The sequence below is a fragment of the Ammospiza nelsoni genome, chromosome 4 (assembly GCF_027579445.1).
Source record: "Ammospiza nelsoni isolate bAmmNel1 chromosome 4, bAmmNel1.pri, whole genome shotgun sequence".
Taxonomy (NCBI): domain Eukaryota; kingdom Metazoa; phylum Chordata; class Aves; order Passeriformes; family Passerellidae; genus Ammospiza; species Ammospiza nelsoni.
Window position 1 is genome coordinate 49,176,486 of NC_080636.1, and position 24,952 is coordinate 49,201,437.

Sequence of the window (24,952 nt, forward strand, 5' to 3'; positions counted from 1 at the left end):
GTATTTGGTTGAGGGTCTGTTGGTGAAAATTGATGCTTTTAACAGAAGGCTTCAGCATTAAAGCATTTTTCTTTAGGGTATGCTAAGTTTAAGCAGGTAAACTGATTTCTTCAAGGGCTGCCAGGACAATTCAATGTGTGACACGCTGTGGCCTGGGTGTTAACATTGCTATACATTATCGTGTTGCTGGACTATTTGAAGAGCAAGTGTGATTACTCATCCTGTTCACAGCAGGTTTGCAAACCAGTCACAGACAAACAGAAACTCATGTCTTGTGCCAGTAAGAATTGTGCTGCATCTGGGACTCCTCAGCAAAACTGACTTTTCATAATTTCTGTTTACACAAAGCTGCTGCCTTTTAGATTTGGGTTCTTACCAGGCCAAAACTGAGCAGAGCTTATGAGCATTTGCTCCATTTTGGTTGGTTCGTTTTCTTAGTAGACTCCAAAATTATGCTACATGAGATGATGGCATCTCAGTCAGCAGATGCCAGATAGAGCATCAGGAAGGGACAATGTAGGGATCACTCATGCATGGCACTGTTTGACTGGTTCAGGGCAGAATGAGCTGTGAACTACAGCTGTGCACAGCTGGAGTCAGCACCAGCTCCTTTCACTCCAGTCACAACCATCACTGCATTTAACACACAGCTGAGTGTGTGAAAGAAGGGGTTGTTTCCCAAAAGACCCAATTCCTCCATGCTTAGGCTATTCTAATGAAGGGCAGACCTCAGCCTGACTCACCAACCTTTCTTCTGGCTCAGATGTTAAGCAAAAAGTGTTAACAGTTTTGTTCCAATCATTATTCTAAAATTAAATAACCAGCCTTTCCACAAATTTGAAGGAACTGAATATATTGGTACCATAAGTTCAGTAAACTCAGAGCCACAGAATTTCCAGAAACAGAGTTTGAGTGGTGGCTTGTACCAAGAAAACACCACTGAACAGTTCTGTTTATCATAATGTTCACAACAACCTAAGATGAAACAAACTGGGGGATAACTAAATAAATATGCATTGAAGTGGAAACATCAATGAAAAAAGGTCACAAGAAGCCTTATTAATAAATGAAGACAATTTATTACTTCAAGTGTTAATGGTAAAAAAAATTCAGCACAGCTGTTGCATTTAAAAAAGTGAAACTACAATTAAGTACTATGTTCTAGTTTAATAAACAGATGAACCCAATGTTCTTCCAAACAGTTAAGCATTATACAGTACATCTTATGAAGACCCGTAAATTAAAGAACTACTTCTTAAATTTAGAGATTAAAAAAATTCTGCATTCACAACTTTAGCTTCTTTTTTCTCCCACGCCCATCAGGAGTGCCATCCATTTTGCGCTTCTGTGCCTGCAAGGTAAGATTTTGTAGTAAGGTGTTGTCATACAGAAAGGTTGTGAGCAAGCAATGTGTTTCAAAACAAAGCAGATGGAGAAGACTGACACCCTGGCAGCTTTAAAATATGACAAATTGCAAGTGTGGCATATAGTAAATATGCACATCTTTTCTGCTGTTTTTCATTCTCCAAATCTGGAAGAGCACGATTTCACAGAGGTAGAAAGTGTATAAAAACAAGTAAGGATGGTATAAAGCTTCCTATTATGAAAAGGTATTTCTAAATACCCATTTAAATACTCTGTGAACACGTCTAAGAAACTTAATATTCCATCACTATTAACCTTACTGATTTCTGCACATCTGTCAAGTAAGTTGTGCCTTTAAGTTTTTGCTTCAACAGCTCTAGGCAACAACCTGAACAAATGTAGGAAAATACATAAAGGTAATATTTTATTTACAAAATAGGCCTATTTGCATACTAGCAATACTTTGAATTTAGTCAGCAAAGAGCGCTGTGAAGCATTTGTGCTGTTTTCCCAAATCTAGCTCTACAGGCCCATCTGTAAATAGATCTGTGGATGATTTAGCAGATTCTATAAATCAAAATGCCAAATACATCCCTGATGTACTTACCAGGGTAAATCTATACAGTGTACCAACCCAGTGATCCAAAACATAACAAGTTTATCTGCTCCAAAGCATGTGAGCTACACTTAAGAACCTTTTTTCTTCTATTTGACATCCTCAACTGGACTAGCTGAACACTGACATGAACTTTAGGCAGCTTTTAACATTGCTCTCTAAGTTGCTGGTTTCAAATAACTTTAGATATCACTTGTCCTAGACACTTGGAAAAACGCTGTTGTCAAGTGAGCTTTTTCACAGAAATGCCTTTTAAATCTTACTGAAGATGGTTTTGGTCCACGTTTCTTCTTTTCTGCCTTTTCCTTTTCTTCCAGTTCCATGTTTTCTCTTTCAATGAGTGTGATTAAAGTATTACACCTCCTTTGTAGCTCCTGCATTACACAACATATTCAATCAGTACCTTAGGCAGCCACTTAATGTAAAAATCCTCTTAGAATATTAAAAATGCTGGTGAGTAGGTAAGTATTTTGCTGGATCTTGCCAGAATAACAAAGAAACAATTAAATGTTTCATGATACTTACTTCCTGGCAGGCTTCACAGAGATGGATTTGATTGCAGATGTTTGCTTTGCAAAAGACATTTATATTTAACTCAAATTGGAAAAGCATACCTTAGAATTTTGAACTTCTCCTCTCATTTGCCATGGCTACATTTGACACCCGTACAGTTGTCAGAAAGTTATAAAGAGGTAAAGCCTTGTTCCCATGCACCTACCTCAGTATTTCAGCAGCAATTTAATTAATTTAATTTAATATTGTGATAGGCATTCATGAACAAAAAAGAGCTATATATATATATACAGATAGATATATATATATATACCATTGCAGTTCTGGACTTGAGAAACCAGTCAAATCTGAATTGCGGCGAGTTTCGGATACATTGTCTTAATTCATCATAGACATTTTCTTTATCAAATCCTAGTTTGTGAAGCATACAGATTAGGAAGCGATCCTCCTCTTCGGTGTAATTCTTCCCTTTATTAGTACCATAGGATATTCTTAGTTGGTGGAAAGGGGCTTTATATCTCCCAATCTGAACAAAACAAATAAGACCACATAAAGCTAAGAGGTCAGAATTAGCATGGAAGTCTTTTGTATAAAAGCATTAAATCACATGAAGACAGAAAACTAGATGTTTAAGGATCTCCCATGCTAAGTCTTCAAAAGAAAATGACTGTAGGTTCAGAACAGTGCATTTATCAAAGCTATCTAAATGGGCAAATTCTGGTTTAGACAACAGACAGCTTTGTAATCTTTTGACTAATGGCAGACTTTCACTACACCTAAAAACAGGCAAGACTGGTCAGGATTCAAATGGCAATGATCCTTTTTGACAAAAATCTTTAGGAACTGGTAAAGTCAGAGTAAGAGTAAAAAGGTACATGACAGTTAGCACGTGGTTTGGCTGCCTTCTGGTTTATTGAGTCTGACACTTTTCCCTAGAAGACAACTAACTCACAAACCTGAAATGGGGAGAAAATTCCTACAAAGTGTCTTAATTAACTATAAATCTCTTCACTACCAAATACTACTTGGTGAAACACAAACAAGAACAAAAGCTTCCTCTGTTGGATTAGTCTTTTTTAAGTGCTCTCTAATCTCATGTTTCTAACTCCCTGTCTTCTGCTATCTCTGTTTCTACTTAACTCCATTTCTCTCCACCTGTTTTCCAATGTTCCTCTCTCCCCCATCACTCTACCCATTTCTCTCCCCACCTACCTCTCTTCCTCCATTTCTCTATCCCTCTCCATTTTTCTCTCCATCCCTCTATCTCCCCCATTTCTTCCTCTCTCCATCCCTCTCTCTCTGACTCCATCCCCCTCTCTCCATTTCTCTCTCTCTCTCTTAATTTCAGTTCCATGTGTCCAGAAGGAACTGTGCTCCTCCCCAAAGCCTGTACCATGTACAGGAGTTACACAGCACTCTGAACTGCGTGCTATAATACACAAGACTGTTACAAACACCAGGGTAGACCATAGCTAAGGGCGTCATCACAGCCCTTCCGTGGGATGGAAAAGCCACGGGAAGAAGTTGCTGAGTGTTATGCAAAGAGGCCAATGTCATGCCCAAGATGTCCTCATACATCAGCAGAACTGGCCAGACAGGGTCCTGCATCTCCCCTCACTGGCACCAGGAAAAAAAAGCAAGAAACTGAGCAAACCCACCTTTGTATCGAGAGCCTTTTTTATGCTGATTCGTCTCTGAATTCTGGCTTCTCCTCTTTCAATCTGAGCCATGATCTTCTCTATGTCTTGGAGTTCATTGCATCTTTCCCAGAACACAGCTAAGAAAGGAACAACTTCTTAGTATCTTATCATGCATTGTAAAAGTCAGAGGTTTAACCTTAAAAAAAGGATGTTAGCTGTTCCTTCCTTTTACCAGAGCTTACTGCTGTGTAACAACAGACATGCCTTGAGCTGGTAAGAAACCTTCCCTTCCAGCTACCATGTGCTGCACTAGTACAAATGCTATTTTGAAGAGGGTAGATACTGCAATCTTCAGTTTAAGTGAGGTACAATACAGGCCAGTAAGACTTTTGTGTGTCAGTCTCCTCAAAGGAAAAAAGCTTCTTCAAATGAAAATGGATATAACAGAACACAGTTTTATCAAGAGAAGCAAGAGGGCAACTGAGTACCCGAAGACAAGCAAGTGCCTGAAAGCCAATTAAGTGTTTAAATAAGGGGTTTTTGAAGAAGATTTTTTCACATTTTCAACTTGCTCTATACCTTTAGAAATGTAGTGCCAGGACTTTGCAGCTACACTACAGTGGAAAAAAAAAATCTCTTCTAAAGAGAGGTTAAGTAGCCAAGTGGGCTCAGGTTACCAGTGGTCGCTGTAGGCTCAATCGTGATGTATTTACTGTGTTCTGCTCTCGAGGAGGAGGCAAAGGTTAACTTCTCATTAATGAATACAAGGAAAAGGGAAATCTCTTCAGCTAAGCAGTGTTTCTCAGCATCTCCTTTTGCAAAAATTAACAAGAACTGAAGACAGTGCTACCTAGTTAGATTCAGGATATAGTGAAGTGGCTCAGCAGGAGTTTACGTGTGCATTTTAGTACAGCTTTAGTTGTGCAGGTGGTAATGATGGTAAAAGACAGATCAGCAGATCCAAAATACATCAATATAATTCCACCCCCAAAATCTTAAACAGCAGTGTAAGAAATTCTCAGCAGTAGGATGTTACTGTGTTCTCAGGCAGTTCACACGAGCCAAGCAGAGTTAGATACTCTCAGAGCTGAGTACAGAATTAAGTTACCTGAATACTCAATGACTTCCTCTGGGGTTTTTCCTTCGACTTCTCGTGCTATATTTTCAATGTCATCACGGCCCCACTTCTCATTGGCTTTGATGAACTGGTTGAAATCTCTCTTATTCCAGTTAGTGAAGCCCTATACAGCAATCAAGAGGAAACATTGCACAGAGGTTCAGGATTTGTCCATCTCTGAATTTGATTCAACTGGTTTCTTGAAATTGTGCGTAACACTTCCATCATTCCAGTGTTAAACCTTTTCTTTCTCTGCAGTTGAATTTAGTAGAACTCTTTTTATACTGCAGTCACTGTAGTCTCTCTTTTTAAATACTGCAAAATGACTAGCACTAGTTCTTTATTTACCTAGTAATTTCTGATAAGTTTTCAGCTGAAAAATTAATCCCTCCTCCTAATAGTCTCTCTGTGGGATTACTTTCTAAGAAAAAAAATTGCTCAAGTGAAAGCAGTGTAATGGCTTTTGTTTTTGTCAAAAAGGCCCCCCAGGTGCCTCACAGACACCCTCAGCCATTGCATCATTGCAGTGACCACTGCATGGCCACTTTCCCTCAGAAGGACTAAAGCCATCTTGTGATGGTGATTTTCAGCAGAGACACAAGTAGCACTGCTGAAGTCATGAGCTAAAGTAGGTTCATTTCATATTACCAGTAGCTTTTACAAGTAGTGGGAAGTAGCAAGTTGTGCCAGCCATGTTGTGATTTAGCCACAGCTTACTGGACTGTACTGATTCCTGACCTCTGTGATTCTGGTGTCTCCACAGTGAGCTGTTCCAGCTCATTACTACGCAAGCAAGAAATCCTGTCCTGTAATTCCGATCCCCTGCCAAAATACAATGTGTAAATAAAATATCCAAATAAGGCATATCAAGCATTCACCTGTTTTAAATTACTTAAATATACAGGCTTCCTAATTATATACCTATTCAGCTCACACCCTTCTTTTAGCAAGGGGAACTATCCACTACCAGATGTAGTTTAGGAAAACTGACTGTTCAGACTCCAAGATTCACTTCCATATGGGTGTGAAACTGAGGCAGAATATGTGCATTAAATAAGGTGGAATGCAGCACACCCAGCTCTGCAGCCATCCTGCAAGGTCTCATGGAAAGACATCACAGTCTATAGTCCATGCCAGACTAGGATTCAGGAGAATCCAAGCGCACTAACTTGGTGCACATTCCTCAAAGATATCCTGTGACATAGGCCTATGACAAACCTAATGCTAGAAACTCTTTTCAGTCTGAACCAAACTTTGCAGATGTGTTAACTACAGCACATGCCAATCAGTGACCAAGAAATGTTCCCATAATGCTGTGAAACATAAAACAAGCTTCGGCTGATTTCAGTGTCAGTGAAGACCCAACAATACCTGGGTTAGAAGTTTCTCTTTTTCTTCTAGTTCTTCATCATTAAGAGGTTCAGCCTCATCAATCTTAAGCTGCTCTTCCTTTTGTGCTTGGGCTGCATTTGGGAGATCAGGATTACGAGGTACCTGAAAGATTTTGCACTTTGTAAAACTGAATTTTTCACAGATAATTACTAATTGTCACCTTTCTGTTAATATAACCTAATAGTTTCTACAGCTGAACATGAATTTATTTCATTTAAATTACTGTGAAAGGCTGGAAAAGTACATATTCTCCTACTGTTGCATTAAACTGTTCCATTGCAAGAATTTAGAGAATAACACAGAAGGGACTGGAACTTAAAGATCACCTCTTTTCCAACCCCCTGCTATGGGCAGGCCACCTTCTGCTTAGATGAGGATGCTCAAAGGCTTGTCCAACATGGCCTTGAACACTTCCAGGGAAGTGGAATGTGCATCATCCACAGCTTCTCTGGGCAAATTGTGCCAGTGCCTCACCACACTCACAGTGAAGAATTTCCTTCCAATATCCAACCTAAACCTGCCCTCTGTCAGTTTAAAGTCGCTCCCTTGTAAAAAGTCCCTTTTCAGCTTTCCTGTAAGCCCCCTCTAGGTACTGAAAGGCTGCAATCAGGTTGCTCCAGAGCCTTTGCTTCTCCAGAGTGAACAATCCCAACTCTCAGCCTTTCCTCTTAAGAGAGGTGCTCCATCCCTCTGGCCAAGGAAATTCTTCAGTTACCTTGTAACCAATTGTTTTCCTGTAGTAGAGAATCTCTTTTTCCAATAGTTCAAACAGGCGAGGAGGAAAGAACTGGAAGTCCTGTACATTTGGCTGTTTTGGAGGCCGTGGAGCCTGAAACACAAAGTTTGCATTTGCTCCCTTTCACATCCAGAATCTGCTTTCTGGTAAGAAGTGATTTAAGTTTATGAGCAAACAAAAAGCATTATTATTACAGAAATGCACTCTCTTAGCTTGGGGGGAAAAAGTCACACCAAGCAAGACAACCAACCACCACAAAGAATTCTAAAAGTAAAAGAGCAGTGAGAGAAGGGGAAGAGAGGTGTTTTGGGAGGAGGAGGTGGCTGGTAAAAAAGTCACACGTGTTTAAAGCATCAATCTTCCACAGGAAAATTTACAGCTGCTTAAATAAGAACCAGAAAAATCTTGATCTTAGCCTCCCTAACATCTTACAAGTTTCATACTGTTCTTATTTTATCTCACAGAAGTTTGTCTCAAGTCTTCTGGAAATTTTTTTCTAAATTTAGATAGTCTCTCCACTTCATAAAAGTGAACAGAGCAGTTTTTATGACTTAAGACCTATTTGTTGCTTAGAGCTTTAGCCATTTACCATGCATATTTAAAAAATTTATTTCTTTTGATTACTCAACTCACCTTGGGTGCTTTTGGTTCACTGACTCGAAGAGCCTCTCTGAAGTAAGCATCCACAGCATAATTGGCTTTTCTTTCTCTTTTAGGTGGTTCAATCCACTCTGTAAATGCCAACTGTAAAAACAAACCCCATCACCCCCAAAACCAAAAATTAAGTCTTGCAAGATCACGAGACCAGCTACAAGTTTTATGTAAAATTAGATCTACATCTACTTCATTATAAGTGTTGTAAGTGTTATTTAAACTACTTTCATAGATGACACTGTATTTTACCCAATACCTCTTAAATAAGTATGATTAAAACATGCAATTCAGTGCATTCCTCCAAAAGAAACTTAAAACATTACCTTCTGTTTTTCTCTGTAGTCTTCCCCTTCAAAATTATACACGCTAGATTCAGTATCCATAGTAAAATTCCTAAGGGAGCTTTCACCCATCTTTGAAAGTTTTTCGTTCATTTCCGCAGTCTTGGACAGGGGATACAGAAAAGAATAGTAGCCATTTGGATGGTACTTCATTATTTAACATCTCATTCCCAGATAGAACGGGAGCCATTTTGGAAGGCATGTCATTATTAAACACCTCATTCCAGAAAGGAGCCACTCTGAAAGGTACTTCATTTTAAAACATCCCATTGCCAGAAAGAAGAGGAGCCATTCTAGAAAGTACTTGACTATAAAACATCTTATGGACAACATCAGAAAAAACAAGCACAACTGAGTAACACAAAAACCCTCTACAGCAAAAACCCCTTTTCTCTCCAGCTTGGAACCAAGTTATCATCCAGAGACTCACTATCTTGCCATCACATTTAAATCTACAGGTGAGCTTCCCCTTTTCAAACCTTCTCACCTTCTTTGCCCCTCTTTCCAAAATGTGATCAATATCTTCATCTGTAATCTCACTATCCTTTGAAGCAAACACGTGTGTTGCTCCATGTCTGATCATTTGCAGCATTTCATCCTTTCCAAGTTTATTCAGGTTTTGATCCACCAATCTTCCTAAAGATAAAAATGCTTGAGGATAGCAACTCACTAAAGAGTTTATGTTATGGAAGGAGCAATACAGGATGTTCTCCCCCTTATATTTCCACATACAAGCTACATATTACTGATTCCAAGCAAGTCAACTAAGGTTACCTTACTTTTCTCCACCTATTAGAGAAAGGAAAGGCATTCATTTAAATTTAAAGAAGAAACTGAGTGCTTTAAAAAGCCAAATCTGATTATATCCCACTAGGCAGGTAAGCAAAAAGTTAGTGAGGAAATGCCTACTCCTACAGTAAAACAAATTTTCAAGTGGATGAGGCCTTTGCACACTCCCTTCAGAGTTCAGCTGAGGCAAAAGCAACATTCCCACTGGTTCTTACTGGCTGATTCCACCATGATTTACAATGGGAGAAGAAGGGAATTTCACCCTAGATACAAAGTGCCGTTATGTACTTGCCTTGCTGGATGACGATGGAATCCAGGCGCAGTTTCATTTCTGCCCGCTCCACTATCCTCTCCTCCACGGTATTGTCTGTGATGAACCTGAACACCCGCACAGTCTTGGTCTGCCCAATTCTGTGCGCTCGATCCTGCCCAAAACAGTGACAAAACATTCAGCACTTGCCTTCCAGCATGACTACATAACTGGGTTTAAGATTTTCATTATTTCCAGCACACAAATTTACAAAACAGAACAGCACAGGTCACTACAATGTTTACAGCTATCCATGGCTACCCAAGTTATTACATTTTTATCTACATTGCAAGTTTGGGGGTTTTTTTTCAATAACATTGACAGTGAGTCTGTCTCTATGTGTCATAGCTAAAAAACAGCAGGATTTGGGGTTTTTCATTAAATCACATAGATGAGAAGACTTGGATGCTTCTGACCTCTAGAAGCAACCTTCTGTAGAATCAAAGCATGAAGAAATCATCTCTCTGCTGACCAAAGCTGCCTTTCTCAAAATCCTTCAGTAGTGCCACGAATAGTTCAAGAAAAATACAATACCCTACCTCTCCTGACTAGTGAAACATGAACCACTGGAAGAATCAGTATTCTCAACATACACCTGTAGTGGTAGCTGGTACTGCCTCATTTGAGCTATTAGACACCAGTTCCATCATTCTTTTGAAGTGATTTTTGCTAGAGTACTTGAGACCCACAGGTTAACTGAAATAATTAAAGACATTTCCAAGACTTGTCTCTGAAAAGCCTCGTTTGTCAAAAAAACCCAAAAAACCAAAAATCCACTGGCAGTTTTTAGATAGCTTTGCTTTCTTAGGTGCTCACTAATGTCTTTGACATGTATCCAGGATGGAGATGCATCCACATCGACTTTACAAAACCCCTAAGGATAGTGGCTAAAATCAGATCCTTTCATTACCATCACCATAAAAGCAGTTTTTGAAAAGTTTAATTCAACTTTCCTTTATCTTATATTCAAGATCGCAGGGGAAAAACAGTGAAAACACATTCACCTCCACTCCCCACAACAGTAAAGCTTTAAAGCTTCATAGTTTTGGGATTAACAACCTAGATTTAATTCATTTTACTTACTCAAGTAGGCTATTTGCATTAAACAATACTAAGAGGTGTAGCATACACCCAGCATTTCCCACTACTTAAAACACTGTATAACCCAAATGTGACCAAGGACACAGTGGAAGCTGCACTTGAACTGAAAATTAGTCTTACAAATCCTGCTCCTGTGCTAAAATGGGAAAATACCAGTTTATTTTGGAAGTACACATTTCTAGCAAAGTTCTGTGAGAAAAAGAAAAAAAAAACGTAATTTCCATCTGACATCTCACCATAGCCTGGAGATCTACTTGTGGATTCCAGTCTGAATCATAGAGAATTACAACATCAGCAGTAGCCAGATTGATTCCAAGACCTCCTGCTCGTGTACTCAACATGAACACAAATTTTGAGCTGTCAGGATCATTGAATGCATTAATTGAAGCCTAAATAAATGAAAAGAATGTATCAGTTAAACAAAATGTTTTACAAACAGTATTTTTACATAAATACAATCTTTAAAGCTGTAAATACCTGTCGCTCATTGTGAGGAGTTTGTCCATCCAGTCTGCAATATTCGTAATTTCTCCACATACAGTAATCTTCCAAAATATCTAGAACTCTTGTCATCTGACTGAAGATTAGAACTCTTGAGCCTGTTTGGGTAAAAAGGTTTCTTATGCTTTCACCAAAACATAAGATTAAACAAACTCTCCAAGTCTGCACTACCAGAAAAGGAAGGAGGGCAATTCCATGTACGAAGAAGAAAATTTGTTTGAATTTCAGACTCAAACTACAATGCAGGGCTGCAGCTGCTGCTGCCACAGCACATTCATGCCATAGGACACTTTTGTCTTTCCCTGATATGTCACTGTCTAATTAATGGCTGGCTTCTCCTTTTCATTTTGTGGTGTACTCCTTAAGAAAAGTTCCCAGACATGGCAGAGTAAGATGGTAACACAAATATAAAAACATCATCAAGTATAAATAATAAAATTTTGAAGTATTTGTTTGTTTTGGATTTAAGATCTCTAGAAATAAAGTGAATTCTTCTTAAGTACTTGTCAGTTTACTTACCTGCCAAGAACAACTTAAAAAAAAAGTAAATGTTCAGTACTTTATGCATATACACCCAACCATTTCCAGTCTACTGGAGAAATTTAAGTAAAACACAGGATATAACAAAGTTTCTACTTCCTTATGGTCCTTTGGACTCAAGGGTTAAGTCTTGAGTCCAAACTCAAGAACTGAACTCTCTTGTTTAGGATGCTAATTTGATTTGAGACCAGTCCAGTATTAACTACAACACCTCATAAATAAACTTGATATCAGGAAGAAACCAAGATCAAAAAAGCACAGTAACCACTGAATTGTTTGGTTTTTAGTCTTGAGTTATACAGCCACAGCTACCTGGATGATACCTAGATACAAAGTACAGTTTACTTCTGTACTACAGAAGGTTGAGGTTGAGACGTGGTTTTGTTTTACTGTAAAGTGTCCCCACTCACAAACCTACCTCCAACTTCTTTAGCAAGGTCACTACTGTAAGCATACTCAAAAAATACTGAGTTAAAATTTTATTCCAGTGTCAAAACTCTATTGCAAGTGAGTTTTACAGTAATCCATTTCAAAGCTAACTTTTCAATTTCAAAATAACTTTAAAACAACTCAAGGGTTCCCCTATGTCTGAGTGTTTATAGAATACACAGAAAAACCTCAGGTACTGTTCAAAATCACATCCAGCAAGAAAGACCAACATTTCACACAGGATTTGACTTGAACTATGTATGAGGACTCTGAATCTGAAATGGTCCTTCATGGCAAATCAAAGGTGTGGCTAAAATACTACAAAATTATATTTCAGATAGCTAATAAGACTATGAAAGAAAATCTAAAGCCCCGATCAAATGATGTTTTTGTGGTGTGAACTTAGCTGGGATGAAAAAATAGGAAAAAAAAAAAGAAATCAAAACACTTCAGCACAAAAAGCCATTATGGACTATTGATCCAAGCTGGTATCATACTAGAAACCCACAATAATCCTGGTTAAAGTCTGCTGGGTTTTGCTCAGAATACACAAAAACATTACTGAACCAAAAAACTCTCAAAACCCCAGAAAAGAGACACATACCTTGTTCTTTCAACTTAGGTAGCAATTTGTCCAGAACTACCATTTTGCCACTGTTGGTGACCAAATGCATGTCTGTTGTATAAGGTGGGCCAGGCTCTGCTCCATCAAAGAGGTAAGGGTGATTGCAGCATTTCCGCAGCTGCATCAGGATGTTCAGCAGTCTCATCTTGTCCAGCTTCCCAGCTGAGTTCAGGATATCTATATCCTTCATCAGGATTCGGGTGTACCTACAGCAGGGAAAGAAAAACCCTTCTGTTCACCCTAAAATGAAGTCTAAAGTGAAGCTGGGGGATGATTTACAAGCTGCATCTTTTGCTGGTGCAGGGGGAGGAGGAGGAAAGGTTTGAATACGTGTAAGCCAGGAAAAGCCTGTGGGAGACAGAACCTGGCCTCAGCATCATGGCAGCCATGGGACATGGTTTGGGTGTCATTCTTTTGCCTCTGGGCAAGTCAGAAATGTAGCACAGACTCACAGAATCGATTGGGTTGGAAGAGAACTCTGAGATCATCAGTTCCAACCTTAGGCTAAACACCACCACCCACTGGGTGCCACGTCCAGCTGCTTCCTAAATACCTCCAGAGACGGTGAATCCATCACCTTTCTGAGCAGTCTATTCCAATGCTTGACAACCCTTTCCATTAAGAGATTCCTCCTGATGTTTGACCTGAACCTCCCTTGGTGTAGTTTGATATCATTTCTTCTTGCTCTGTTGCCTGGGAGAAGAGGTTGATGACCCCCTCAGCTACACCCTCCCATCCAGGAGCTGTGCAGAGCAAAAATGTTCCTCCTGAACCTCCTTTCCTTCAAGCAAGAAGTTAAGCAACTTTTCCTAAGTCTTTAGACTACAAATACTGTCTTAAAGCTCAGTCTACCCTTCATTTAATCAGGTAAATCTCCCTGACATGCATGGTTCTGTCACAGCAGTGTCAGAAAGAAACAGGTAAAAATACCAGAGAGAATAAATTGAGTTCTACACAGCATTCAAGTCACAGACAGCACATTCCTTCTGAGGCTTAACCACAGCCCAGTCAAGCACATGCATTAATTACCATTCTCGCTGCATTTTGCTGAGGCCCACATAAATTTTAACTTCCTTCTTTGGAGGCAAGCTTTTCTCCACATCAGCCTTGATGCGACGCAGAAGGAATGGTCGTAGCACCTGAAAGAGGTTCATCATTAAATGCATTTTGGAAACTGAAACACTGATCAGGTCAATGGACAAATCAAAGAGCAGATATTCTCTATCACAGATACATGATCTAGTGTTAAGACAATCTGAAAAAAAAAAAAGCAACCTATATGGAGAAATTATTTGCTATACCTGGGATATACATGTGCTTTATTTGAGAGACTCAAAGATTAGGTCAAAATGATCTTTCATATGGTTCTGTGTCCTTTGACTTCATTTTGCTTGACTGAAAATTTGTGGAATAATCTCTCTCATCCTCATAGTCTATCATAAGAAGCATTAGAAGAACTGCTTGGGATTTAACTTAGGTAAACGTAACCCTTGCATAAAAGGCAAAAGGACTCACCATATGAAGGCGCTCCACTAGTTTTTGATCCCCTAGACAGTTGTTGGTATCAAACCACGAATCAAAATCCTGTATCAACAAAATCATTGGTTTAGAAGAGGCTTCCTTTCAAGGTACAATAGCATCACAATGGTGAACAAATACAACTCTCATATGGCCAGGAAGTAAAAGAACAAATTACCTTATTTGGCCTATTTTATGAAAAGCTTTGTAACAAACATTTCTAACTCAATCTATCACTTATAAGTAACTGACACCACTAACTATACATATCCAGGTCTACTTTAAAATTGGAAAAACCAGCAAAATTAATTTGATTCAGAAACAAAAGACTTACTTCAGCTGAGTTAAAGACATCTGGCAAAAGGAAGTTGAGAAGTGCCCAGAGCTCATGTAAATTGTTCTGAAGTGGAGTTCCAGTTAATAGCAGCCGGTTGGTAGTCTTGAATTCCCTTACAATTTCTGATAACTGAAGGACATTGAGACATCACCAAATATTAAACATATATCTATAAACATTACTAGTCTCTACACCACCACCTAAATAACCCACACAGATATCTTTCTTAGTGTAAAATAAATTACCTTTGATTTTTCATTTTTAATCCTGTGGGCCTCATCTATAACAAGGTATCTCCAGTTGAACTTTTTGAATACTGACTTCTCTTTGATAAGCATTTCATATGACGTTACACAGACATCCCATTCTCCAGGCAGCAACACATCTCTCACAAAGGCAGCCTAGGTAACAAGGTGACAGCTGGTTACTGAGGCTTTGTCAAATTTAAAGCAAAAAGAACACAGCAGCCCTGTTACAAGTTTCCTGTTTTAAGTCTCATGAAGGCAGTGTTTTGTCTTCATAAAAGGAGACTACAAATCTTTGAACAAGCAATTATGAACATAAAGTGATGAAGCATTATCCGGACAACACACATATGAATTCTAAGCTGGTTATACTCCAAGTAGGCAGCATTGTAGGTCTTAAAGCACTACAAATGCAAGTAACGTCCCTCCCCAGGAAGCAAAGGGGAAGGACCGCTGGATTTACACAGGAACACACAGGAAAAACTGCCATATCCAAACTTACTCGCTGGTCTTTGTCACCAATCAAACAAACTGCTCGAAGTGTTGGTACCCATCTCTTGAATTCATTCATCCAGTTCTGCAGAGTGGACTTAGGAACTAACACCATGTGAGGTCCAGGAATGTTTCTGTAGTGTTTCATATAGCCAAGAAGAGAAATTGTTTGCAGTGTCTTCCCAAGACCCTGTAAGACACGTTAATGTGTTAGAAAAAAGAAAACCTCTCAGAAAACACCTTTGAAAATGAAAACCCAAGAGTGAGCTCTGAGCTCAGCATGGAAGGCACAGAAACATGAATGAATGAGGGAGCTACAAAAAGGGTATCAAAACACTGGTTAGGATAAGCTTGCAGGGCTTTCCCTATTTCATAATAACAAAGTAGCAAGAGTATCACTTTGAAACCCTGGATTATGAAGTTAGAATTTTGCCTTATCTTTCAAGTAAGACAACTTGTTAAAAGTACAAGGAAACATTATTTCCTAAAACTTTATTTTGTAGACTATGGCGGACTCAGGTTATTTAGAGGTCAAACTTTAAAAATTTGACTTAGGTATTCTCTTAAACTTGACATAAAAGTGAATAAATTAGGAACCCTTAGGAATTTTTAATTTATTCAGTTACTGAGGTATTAATATTAATAACACTATCACCATAATATTATAGATTGTCATATTTTGTATAGATTATGTTATTAATGCTTCATAATCGTAAATATGTTCTAATTAATTTTTAAAGTGTAAAAAAACTGCATATCTCAAAGAAGAAAACAAATACTGAAAGTCTGGTATAACATGGTATCTTCAACATATAATTTTAACTAAAACAAAACTGAGGAAGAACTGAAAAAAACAGATCATTCCTATACTTTAAGTAATTCAAAAATATGATTCAAATGCATGGGAATTAAAAACCCCAAATGCCATCAGCACAAGTAATTTCTGTTTCTAAAGTTCGAGTCTCTCTCTTCAAAAAAAACAAAATCCACCAGGTACAAGAAGTGGAAAAGTGTTCATAGGCTGTGTCAGATGTGTTAATAACTTCAAAAAAATTAATACCTAAGAAAAAACAACAACAACAAAAAAATTAATATCTTTAACACAAAATGGATATTGGAATACCACAAATCCAAGGACTCACAAAGCCTCCAAGGTGTTTTTGTTAAAACCCTCTCCATTCAGCAAAAAAAAAATCTATTCATAAGCATGTATGTTTAAAAAGACCTCGATGTATTTAAAAGTGAACCATGTTACTAAACAGTAATTTAAACTCTTTTGTCTCTAACTTATCTTCTAGTTTTATTACACAGAAATTACAAGATACAGGAAATGCAATACACTGAAATGTTAGAATTTTGTTCCTTCTTTTCTACTCCTTATGAAAAAGAGATACATCTCAAATTATTAAGGGGACAAAACCACCTGCCTTTGAAACTACTACAACAACTTCTTCATTCATCCCTTATCTTTTGGGGAAAAAGAATAAAAAACACACAGTTGGCCAGTGCCAACTGAAATGCCCATGGTCATGATGTATGAGAAATTTTAACACAGCTGCCTAGGTACACCTATCTTTGCATCATTTTTTCAAGAAAATTCCCACTGCTGTAGCTGTTCTGTGGACATCAGTCCATAGAGGACACTCATATCCTAATATCTACACATGGCCCTAACAACAGGAAGTGTTTCCACATTTGATGCTCTTTTCATATCTGACACTCTCCTCACAAGGGCAGCTGAAGAATAGCATAACAAAACACCTGCAATTTAGACAGAAAACAAAGGACATGTCATTCTGTGGAACAAGTCCCCTCCACCAACTTGATGTTCCTAAAGGCTGATGGATTCCCTTCCCATATTTTTGAAACCTGCCTGCATGATTTACTTAAAATACCTTTGACACTCTCAAAATTATTGACTTTAAACACAGTAGAAAAATAAAACTGGCAAACTATATATTGCATTTTGTGTTAATAAAATTCCCATATATATACACACACTGATGGACTAAAATGGCATTGTACTGCATGTGTTCTGGAGTGATCCTAAACACAGGCCCTGTGCATACCATTTCATCTGCCAGAATGCCATTGATGCCATTTTCATACAGAGAAATGAGCCAGTTCAGGCCTCGGATCTGGTAATCACGCAGCTTTCCCCATTTCACATCTAAAAGACATCAAAGAATAGATTCAAAGATACACAAAAACTTCGGAAAGAACTTTACCACCTGTTGGCTGCTAACTGACAGTGATTACCAAAAAGACAGAACAAATTCAAGTAATAAATTCAAGGACAATGCAGAGTGGAGACAGCAAGATATTAATTTTGTTTCTGCAAGTTGCTGCAACAGCTTTGTTTTCTGCAAGGACCCAAAGCACACAGAAATTCTAAATCCATCATCACTGTCAAAATGAGAACACAGTCAAACATTAAAACAACAGAATACTGAATACCATTAAATGAATTGGAAGCTGTTAGGTGCTTTATATCAGAATATAGATTACATATGTAAAAATAATAAGATGACAAACTTAAAAACTCTTTCTTATTAACTGAAACATAGCAACTGGATTGCTAAGGGACAAGACTCACTGGACCATCTTTCTGGACCACAACGAAAATAAGCAGTTCCTCAATAATACATTTTGTACCATTAGCTCAGTGCTCAGTTCCTCCCTCTCCTGTCCCCCCAAATTATTTCACTATCCTTGGAGAGTATGCAAATCAAGTTCATTTTAAACATTTTGAAGAAAAAGAACAGGGGAAAAAAAAAAAAAGGAAGGAAACACACATGATGGAGATTCTTCAAATCGAGTGCAGACATTTGTTGTCTTGGAGCTTTCTGTTAACAGCTCCTCATCCTCTTCCTGCTCTGTTCTACGGTGCCGATAGCTGGAAAAGTCCAAGAATGCAGTAAGTTTTTGGACAAATTTAAAAGACATCAAGTTGCTGCAAAATTAAATCTAATGTAAACTAATGTATATACTGCAATACAGAATGCAAACACTCAAAGAAATTTCTAGCAACATTCTTCCCTAGAATTCATGTTCAGCAGGCTCAAATATCAGCCCAAAGTGACTGGACAGGGATCAGTACTGGCCTTTAACTACAAGACAGGGAACAACACTGCATTTAAGGTCTGCTGCACCTGCCAAACACTGCAGCCACACAAGCTGCAATGAAGGCAATCCAAATTTCTAGACTTACAATTTTCAAGCTGCCTGCAAGGTGTTGCACAGCGATGTTCTCCATGAGCTCTTACAATTTAGAGCCATGACTGCCTTACTTTTCTGCCCCTGCTTTTCTTCATGCTGGAAAGCAGCAACACAAATCTCTTGTAACTCCTTGAATTCTTAAGCAATCATGAACTTACAGATGGGCAGTTGAAAATATAAGGCACACACACAGACACAGGACAACAGCTTAGCAAGTTCAACTTCCACTTTTAAAGTACAATAAAATCTTATTTATAGTACGTGTCATCACTCACTCGCCAGCTGACAGTAAATTCTGTTTCTCATCCTTCTTTATTCGTGGACGTCCAGGTTTCATTTTTAAAGGTGAAGTTGGAGTTTTCTGAGCAGCAGGCTGAATGAAATGAGCAAAGAGCTCAGTCTGCTTCAACAGATACTCAAATCTGTTTGCTCTGTCTGTTTGCTGGTGACAAAGCAAAATTAAATGGAACAAGTGAGACATTCCAGTATGTATTAATTCAAAAGAAAAACAAACAAATACTTTTTCAATATAGATTCACATTCCTTTATACACATCACTACAACACCAAAGAAGAGATGAGTAACATCAATGTACCTGCTGCTGACAGATTCAATACTCTTTTGTGGGGCCAAGACTCATCTTTGCTACGCAGCAAGATCCAAGCTGTGAGACAGACCTGTGGCCAAACTGGCTTTGGCACAAAGATTGCCCAAGCCTCACTAGATAAGGCCAGACTCCCTGAAACAACTTTATTCAATCAAAAGTGATAGTCCCACTCCCAAGAAATTTTCCCCCACACATCACACACAGGATTCTTCACTGTACTAATTAATTTCTAACCAAACTGTCAACAACTGCTCCCTACTGCACTGATGACCTGCCTGCTCAGCGAGATACAGCACCTCCCTGTGCTGTCAGATAAGCAACAGGGCTGGCATCAAAGGGGACAGTGAGGACAGGACAGCTCATGGCCACAAGCCAGAACATGTTTCAGCAGCAGAGACCTTAGATATGCTCAGCCTAACTCATTAGGCTGCCCCTTTGATAGGAGTTGCTGTTTCTGCTGCGCAAGAAAAATGAGAGCAGACAATATTAGTATCTGAAAGGTTCAGCTTCGTTGAGACAGGTTCCATTTGGAATCAACACACCCTGCCAATGCTACACCAAAACTCTGAACAGACAAACAAGCCAAAACCAGCTTCAAGGCCAACAGTAACCACTCTGACACTCTGCCACAGCATAACCTGGTAATTAGCAATTTGCAGCACAGCTATAGGAAGTCAGTTTTCTTAGTAAAAAGGAACATATGTTCCAGGCTTCTCCAAGAGCAATGTCAGCTCTGTGAGTGTTTTCCTTCTTAGTGAGAGCAGATCCTGCACTATGGAAGAGACAGGAAGACAAAATATTAAGAGTATAAAGAGACCACAAAAGAGACCTCCATGTACCACAGAGGACTCAGACTCACTCTAAGGGTGTTTTAAGCTTGAATGACACAGCTACAATCCACATCCACTGTATTGAAGTTTTCCTGTCTATTCTTCATAGGTTTTGTTTCTTTACTTTGTAAGATTCTGGGGTTTAAATAGGTAAGATCTCACTACCATCCAAATTGCTGACCCTTTTTCTTTTTTTTTTTTTTTACTGGCTGTACAAAACAGAAGTAGAAGAGATGCAGACTGCATTGCAGAAGGTTCCTCATTCTAAAACTTAAGTAAGGAATCTTCTGCAAGTTTTGGCCCTGCACACACATGCCCACACTTTCTTTCACTGCACTTGAGGAAGTTCTTTTAAGGGACTAACAGACATTATCTATGTCTCTAAGACAGCACACAGAAAAAACCAGGCTGTACTCTGCAACCCTGAGCTATTCTTACACCAACAGAGACACCCTTCCCATTTTCTTTATCAATGCATCTCCAAAACACAAGTGCCCTTGTTACTGTGTCTGTCTAGAAATTAAGGAGACAATTCCAAGTTCACTTCCTTCAGTGTGCCACAAAGTAGCACAAAGAAATATGCAGAAGATGATGGGGATATTTTCAGTGGAAAGAATAAATAACACAGGAAGCAGCAAATATTAAAAATCAGTTTCACTTTCCTATGAAGAAATTTCACATGGAGTCACAAATTACAAACAGGAAAAAGGCAAACAGGGAGGAACCAAAAAAGAAACTGAAATGAGATGGTCAAGAATGGGCAACTCCATCTCTTCCATTATAAAAATGATGAAAAAATAAAAACCAATGAAAATAACAAATTTTCTCCTTTCTAACCTGTGAAGCGCTGAATCAGCAGCCATCTTCAAAAACCTGAAGACTCTAAAGCTTCACAAAGAGATTCCTAGAGAATCTTTCCATTTCTGGCTGAGAAGCTGAATGCTCAACTCTTTATAATCCCCCTTGCCTACAGGATGGACTGCTCTACAGGTAGCTTTAAAATGCTGGAAAGGAGAATGGTCCCAGGAGTGCTTTTCTGCATATCTTTTGTTTCAAGATACTTAAATATTTTTTTTAAGACCTAGACAAATCTTTATAAAATCCATTTAAGATATTTCAAACAGTATCATTTTACTTGTTTTAAATAAGTGCATAAGTACTGAACAGCTGTACACAGTCCCAAATATTACATACCATTTTCTCTTCATATGTAGGATCAGTTTCCTGGATTTCTTTTTGCTTTGCCAAAGATGCGTCATCAAAAGACTCCTGAGATGAAAAAGAATTAAGAAGAAATATTTCTGGAAAAGGGAATCTAAAGGAGAACAAGCTTGTTTCACATTGTATCAAAGCAGCAAAAGCTGGCTGTGGCACCTGGTGGTGGATAGACAGTAGTCAGCTCTTATTTCCTACACAATTACCTGGAGATGGATCCAAGATCCCTGCCACGGGGTGAGGGACAGAGCTGGGTCTCTAATCTGATTTAGCTCCATCATTAAGGCATCACATCAATGTGAATGAGGGAGGCAGCTGTGGTCCAGGAGATCAGCATGCCACTGCCAGGGTGCTGAGCCAACCCTCCTGAAGCTGCCTCTGAGGTGCACTGTCAAAGTACCAGCTCCAGGCCTCAAGTGAGGGTAATTTCAAGGGTTTTGCCAGACTACCCCAATCCCTCATCTCTCTGTACTAAAGGAACAAATCTAAACAAGAATCCACACTGCACTTTTGTCCTGAAAGCTGAGGAGGAGTTTAGGAAACTGTATTTTTCTCCTATGTAGGTTAATAAATTAAATAATGTTTATTACCCATGGTACTACTAACAACAGTTCAACTGGCTGGCGGGGAGAGGGCAGTCCTCCCTCATTCCCTCCCTGCCAAATCCTTAACATACTGCCTTCAATTACCAATTCTTTTGGATCAAGGCTTTTTTATCCTTGTCTCTTCTGCCATTAGGTTAACACTTTCCACATCATCTCCCATACGCATTTTCACCTTCTGTTGTTAAAACTAAAAGCAGTGAGATGATCCTTCCCCGATAAACAATGCTAAGGTAACATATTACAAAATAACTCTTGAACGGGTGAGAAAATGAAACAAATGAGAAGCTTTCAAGTGTTTATTAACCGTCTGTTTATCTGAGCCAAGTAAGAATGGGGCTAAATTCAATCTTTACTGGCAAATACAGAACAAAGGAGCAGGTAAAGTAAGAAACAGATGAAACAAAGGCTGGCAAGAAACAGGATGTTTGTCAGTGGGTAGTTCCTCTGGCAGGTAAAGCATGTGGAAACAGAAAAATCCTAACACAAATGTTTAATTCACTAGTCAAAATATAAAGAACTGAGCATAAGAAGTTATGGCTAAAGCTCTTCTGGAGTCACAACCAAATCCTTTTATCCCTCACCGGACTGAGGAGGACCGTTGGAACTTGTGTTCCAATTCCCCTTTCTCCCACAATGCCGAACCTGGAAAGCACAGCAGCACAGCAGCGCGCCCGTTCGAGCCCATCATCTGCTACACACATGACAAAACCTTGCAATTTAGCTGGAGACCAGGCAAAGGCAGGCCTTCAAATGCTCACGGCTCCAAGGCATTCCAACCCAAACTTCACTGGATGCCAGGAAATCCCTTCCCAAGGTAAAAAAGGAACGGACCTGGCAGCACAGCGAGCCCTCGCACACAAGCGCCTCCAGAGCACGCGTTTCTCAGCCTGCATATGCTAAACTCCAGCCTGGAACTGCCCCATTTCTACAGGTTCGAGCAAGATTTATTTCCCACAGTACTTTGGCTACTTGTTCATCCGAAAAACACGGCATTTGCAAATTTATTTGGAACAAGTAGGTTGAACAGCCCAGAGTGACTCAGGGTACAAAACACCCAGCGCTGAAAGCAGGACCGACCAGTTTCCTGCTATCATTAAAGAAACAACGCTGCGATAGAATTAGCATCTCCAGGCAATCACTTCCAACCCCTTGAAATTTCTGGAATATATGCACCTGTTGCCAAAACAACCCCTCCCACAACCCTCACACCGTCTTCCTCCCCCTCAAAAGAAAAAAAAAATAGAAAAAAGTTTTGAAGCATTTCAGCAGACAAGCGTCCCTCACGCTTTTAGCCGCCGGGCTAGCTCGCCGCTGGAGCAGGAAGTGCAAAGGCTGGGCAGGGTCTCGGGGAGGCAGGGGCAGACAGAAAGCCTGGGGTGCGCGGGGGGTCCCGCCGCCCGGTTCGGAACACAAGCAAGCGGCGTGACCCGGCCGCAGGGCTCCCGTGCCCGTGTCCCAGCGGCGGGACGAGCGCGGCTCTCAGGCGCCCTGCGCGGCGGGGAGGGGGCGCGGAGGGTCGGGACGCCCCCAGACACCCGCACCCCGCCGGGCCGCGCTCCCGCCGACAGGGAGGGCACAAGGGAGGGCGGCGGGACAGGAGCGCGGCCCGGCTTTGCCAGGTGCGGCCCCGCGGCCGCTCCTCCATTGTCTCCCGCGGCCCCACGCGGCCGGGGTGTCCCACCTGCCGCCGGGGGAGCGGGGGGACCCCGCCGGGCCAAGCCGACTCACCTCCATCTTGATGTCGCCCCCGGCCAGGCCGGCGGCGCAGGGCGGCCCCGTCCCGGCGGCCTCGCTGGTGTTGGCGCCCGGTGGCAGCGGCGGCGCAGGCGGCTCGTTCGGCTGCGGCGGCGGCTGCCCGGCGGACATGATCCCAGCCGTGAGGAAACGGCGCTCCGCCGAGGCTCGGGCTGGCGTCCGGCGGGCTGCACGCTGCGGGCAGGCGCGGGCGAACACTGGGATCCCAGCAGAGGAGGAGGAAGAAGCGGCGGCCTGCGGTTCCCGGAGCGCGGCCGGCGGACGGAGCGAGGCCCGGCCCGGCCCGTCCCGGCGGGAGCCGCCAAGCAGCGCCGCGAGCCCGCGCTCGCGAGACTTCCTCCCCCCGCGCGGCGGGGACGGCGGGGAGCGAGCAGCGCGCGGTGCACGCCGCCGCCGCTGGGGGCGCTGCGGGGCTCGTCCGGTGCGCGCGCTGCCGGGAGCTCCGGGGCGGAGCGCGCTGGGATCGGCTGGGATCCCACCGAGACTGCGGGGGCTCTGGGGCCGGGCAGGGAGCGCTCCGGGATCGGCCGGGATCCCACCGAGACTGCGGGGGCTCTGGGGCCGGGCACGGAGCGCTCCGGGATCGGCCGGGATCCCACCGAGACTGCGGGGGCTCTGGGGCCGGGCACGGAGCGCTCCGGGATCGGCCGGGATCCCACCGAGACTGCGGGGGCTCTGGGGCCGGGCACGGAGCGGAATTCGTCTCTGTAACTGCGGAGTCCTCGCCACCCTGCGATTTAGGGCTGGACAAACAACATCAGGTCAAATGTGGGCAGGCATGAGGTTTCATACCCTGCGTAAGATCACGGCATATTCCGAGTTGGAAGGGACCCGCAAGGATCATCGATCCAGCTCCTGGCCCTGCACAGGACATGCCCAGGAGTCACCCCCTGTGCCTGTCAGCATTGTCCAAACGCTTCCTGAGCTCGGTGCTGTGACCACTTTCCTGGAGAGCCTGTTCGTGCAGGCCCAGCCTCCCTATAGGGGAAGGATAATCCAACCTGTGAAAAATTCCTATTATATGATTGGCTTTTCGCAAATATTAAAATGAATATTATATGTGTTATGTTAGAACAGCATAGCATTAAAATAAAAACGATGTGATGTAAGATATTTTCTAACTAGCTCAAGGAATGGATAAGATAATCAAGAAATACTTCGCACAGAAATAACAGTAACAAGACATTAAAATCCCAAAGAGAAGAATTATTGCCTCCTTATCGGGAAGGACCAGGCTTCTACCTCCTTTCACACTGCATGGAGCCAAACCATGATTTACAAGATGAAGGGCGGGGGGGGGGGGGGGGTTTGAAATAAACAGAAATTGTTTGAAAGGAATGTTTCCATCATGTATGAGATACAGGAATATGCAACAGGCTCTTGCTTTTAAGGGTTAATCCTTTGTTAGCAGACATGCTTTTATTAGGAAAGCATCTGAATGTTCGTAATATTTTGCTTTT

The 24,952-nt window shown here is 41.1% G+C and overlaps 1 protein-coding gene across 2 annotated transcripts; it reads right to left on the reverse strand.

The window, feature by feature from the left end:
• Positions 1–1,056: 1,056 nt before the first annotated feature.
• SMARCA5 (SWI/SNF related, matrix associated, actin dependent regulator of chromatin, subfamily a, member 5) lies at positions 1,057–23,785 on the reverse strand. 2 transcript variants are annotated; one of them, XM_059470438.1, is made up of 24 exons: positions 23,466–23,785; positions 21,112–21,186; positions 18,756–18,922; positions 18,057–18,157; positions 17,331–17,431; positions 15,272–15,451; positions 14,770–14,925; positions 14,522–14,653; positions 14,185–14,253; positions 13,699–13,808; positions 12,649–12,875; positions 11,052–11,173; positions 10,811–10,963; positions 9,456–9,588; positions 8,862–9,010; positions 8,357–8,476; positions 8,013–8,123; positions 7,359–7,472; positions 6,623–6,745; positions 5,243–5,375; positions 4,153–4,271; positions 2,808–3,020; positions 2,245–2,355; positions 1,057–1,351 (listed from the first exon to the last, which is right to left on the reverse strand). In XM_059470438.1, the coding sequence occupies exons 1-24, from the start codon at positions 23,601–23,603 to the stop codon at positions 1,286–1,288; spliced, it is 3,123 nt and encodes a 1,040-aa protein (XP_059326421.1). In that variant the 5' UTR covers positions 23,604–23,785; the 3' UTR covers positions 1,057–1,285. The 2 variants fall into 2 exon arrangements, with proteins under 2 accessions (XP_059326421.1, XP_059326420.1); XM_059470437.1 differs by having other exon boundaries at positions 8,862–9,006; positions 9,452–9,588.
• Between the last annotated feature and the right edge of the window lie 1,167 nt (positions 23,786–24,952).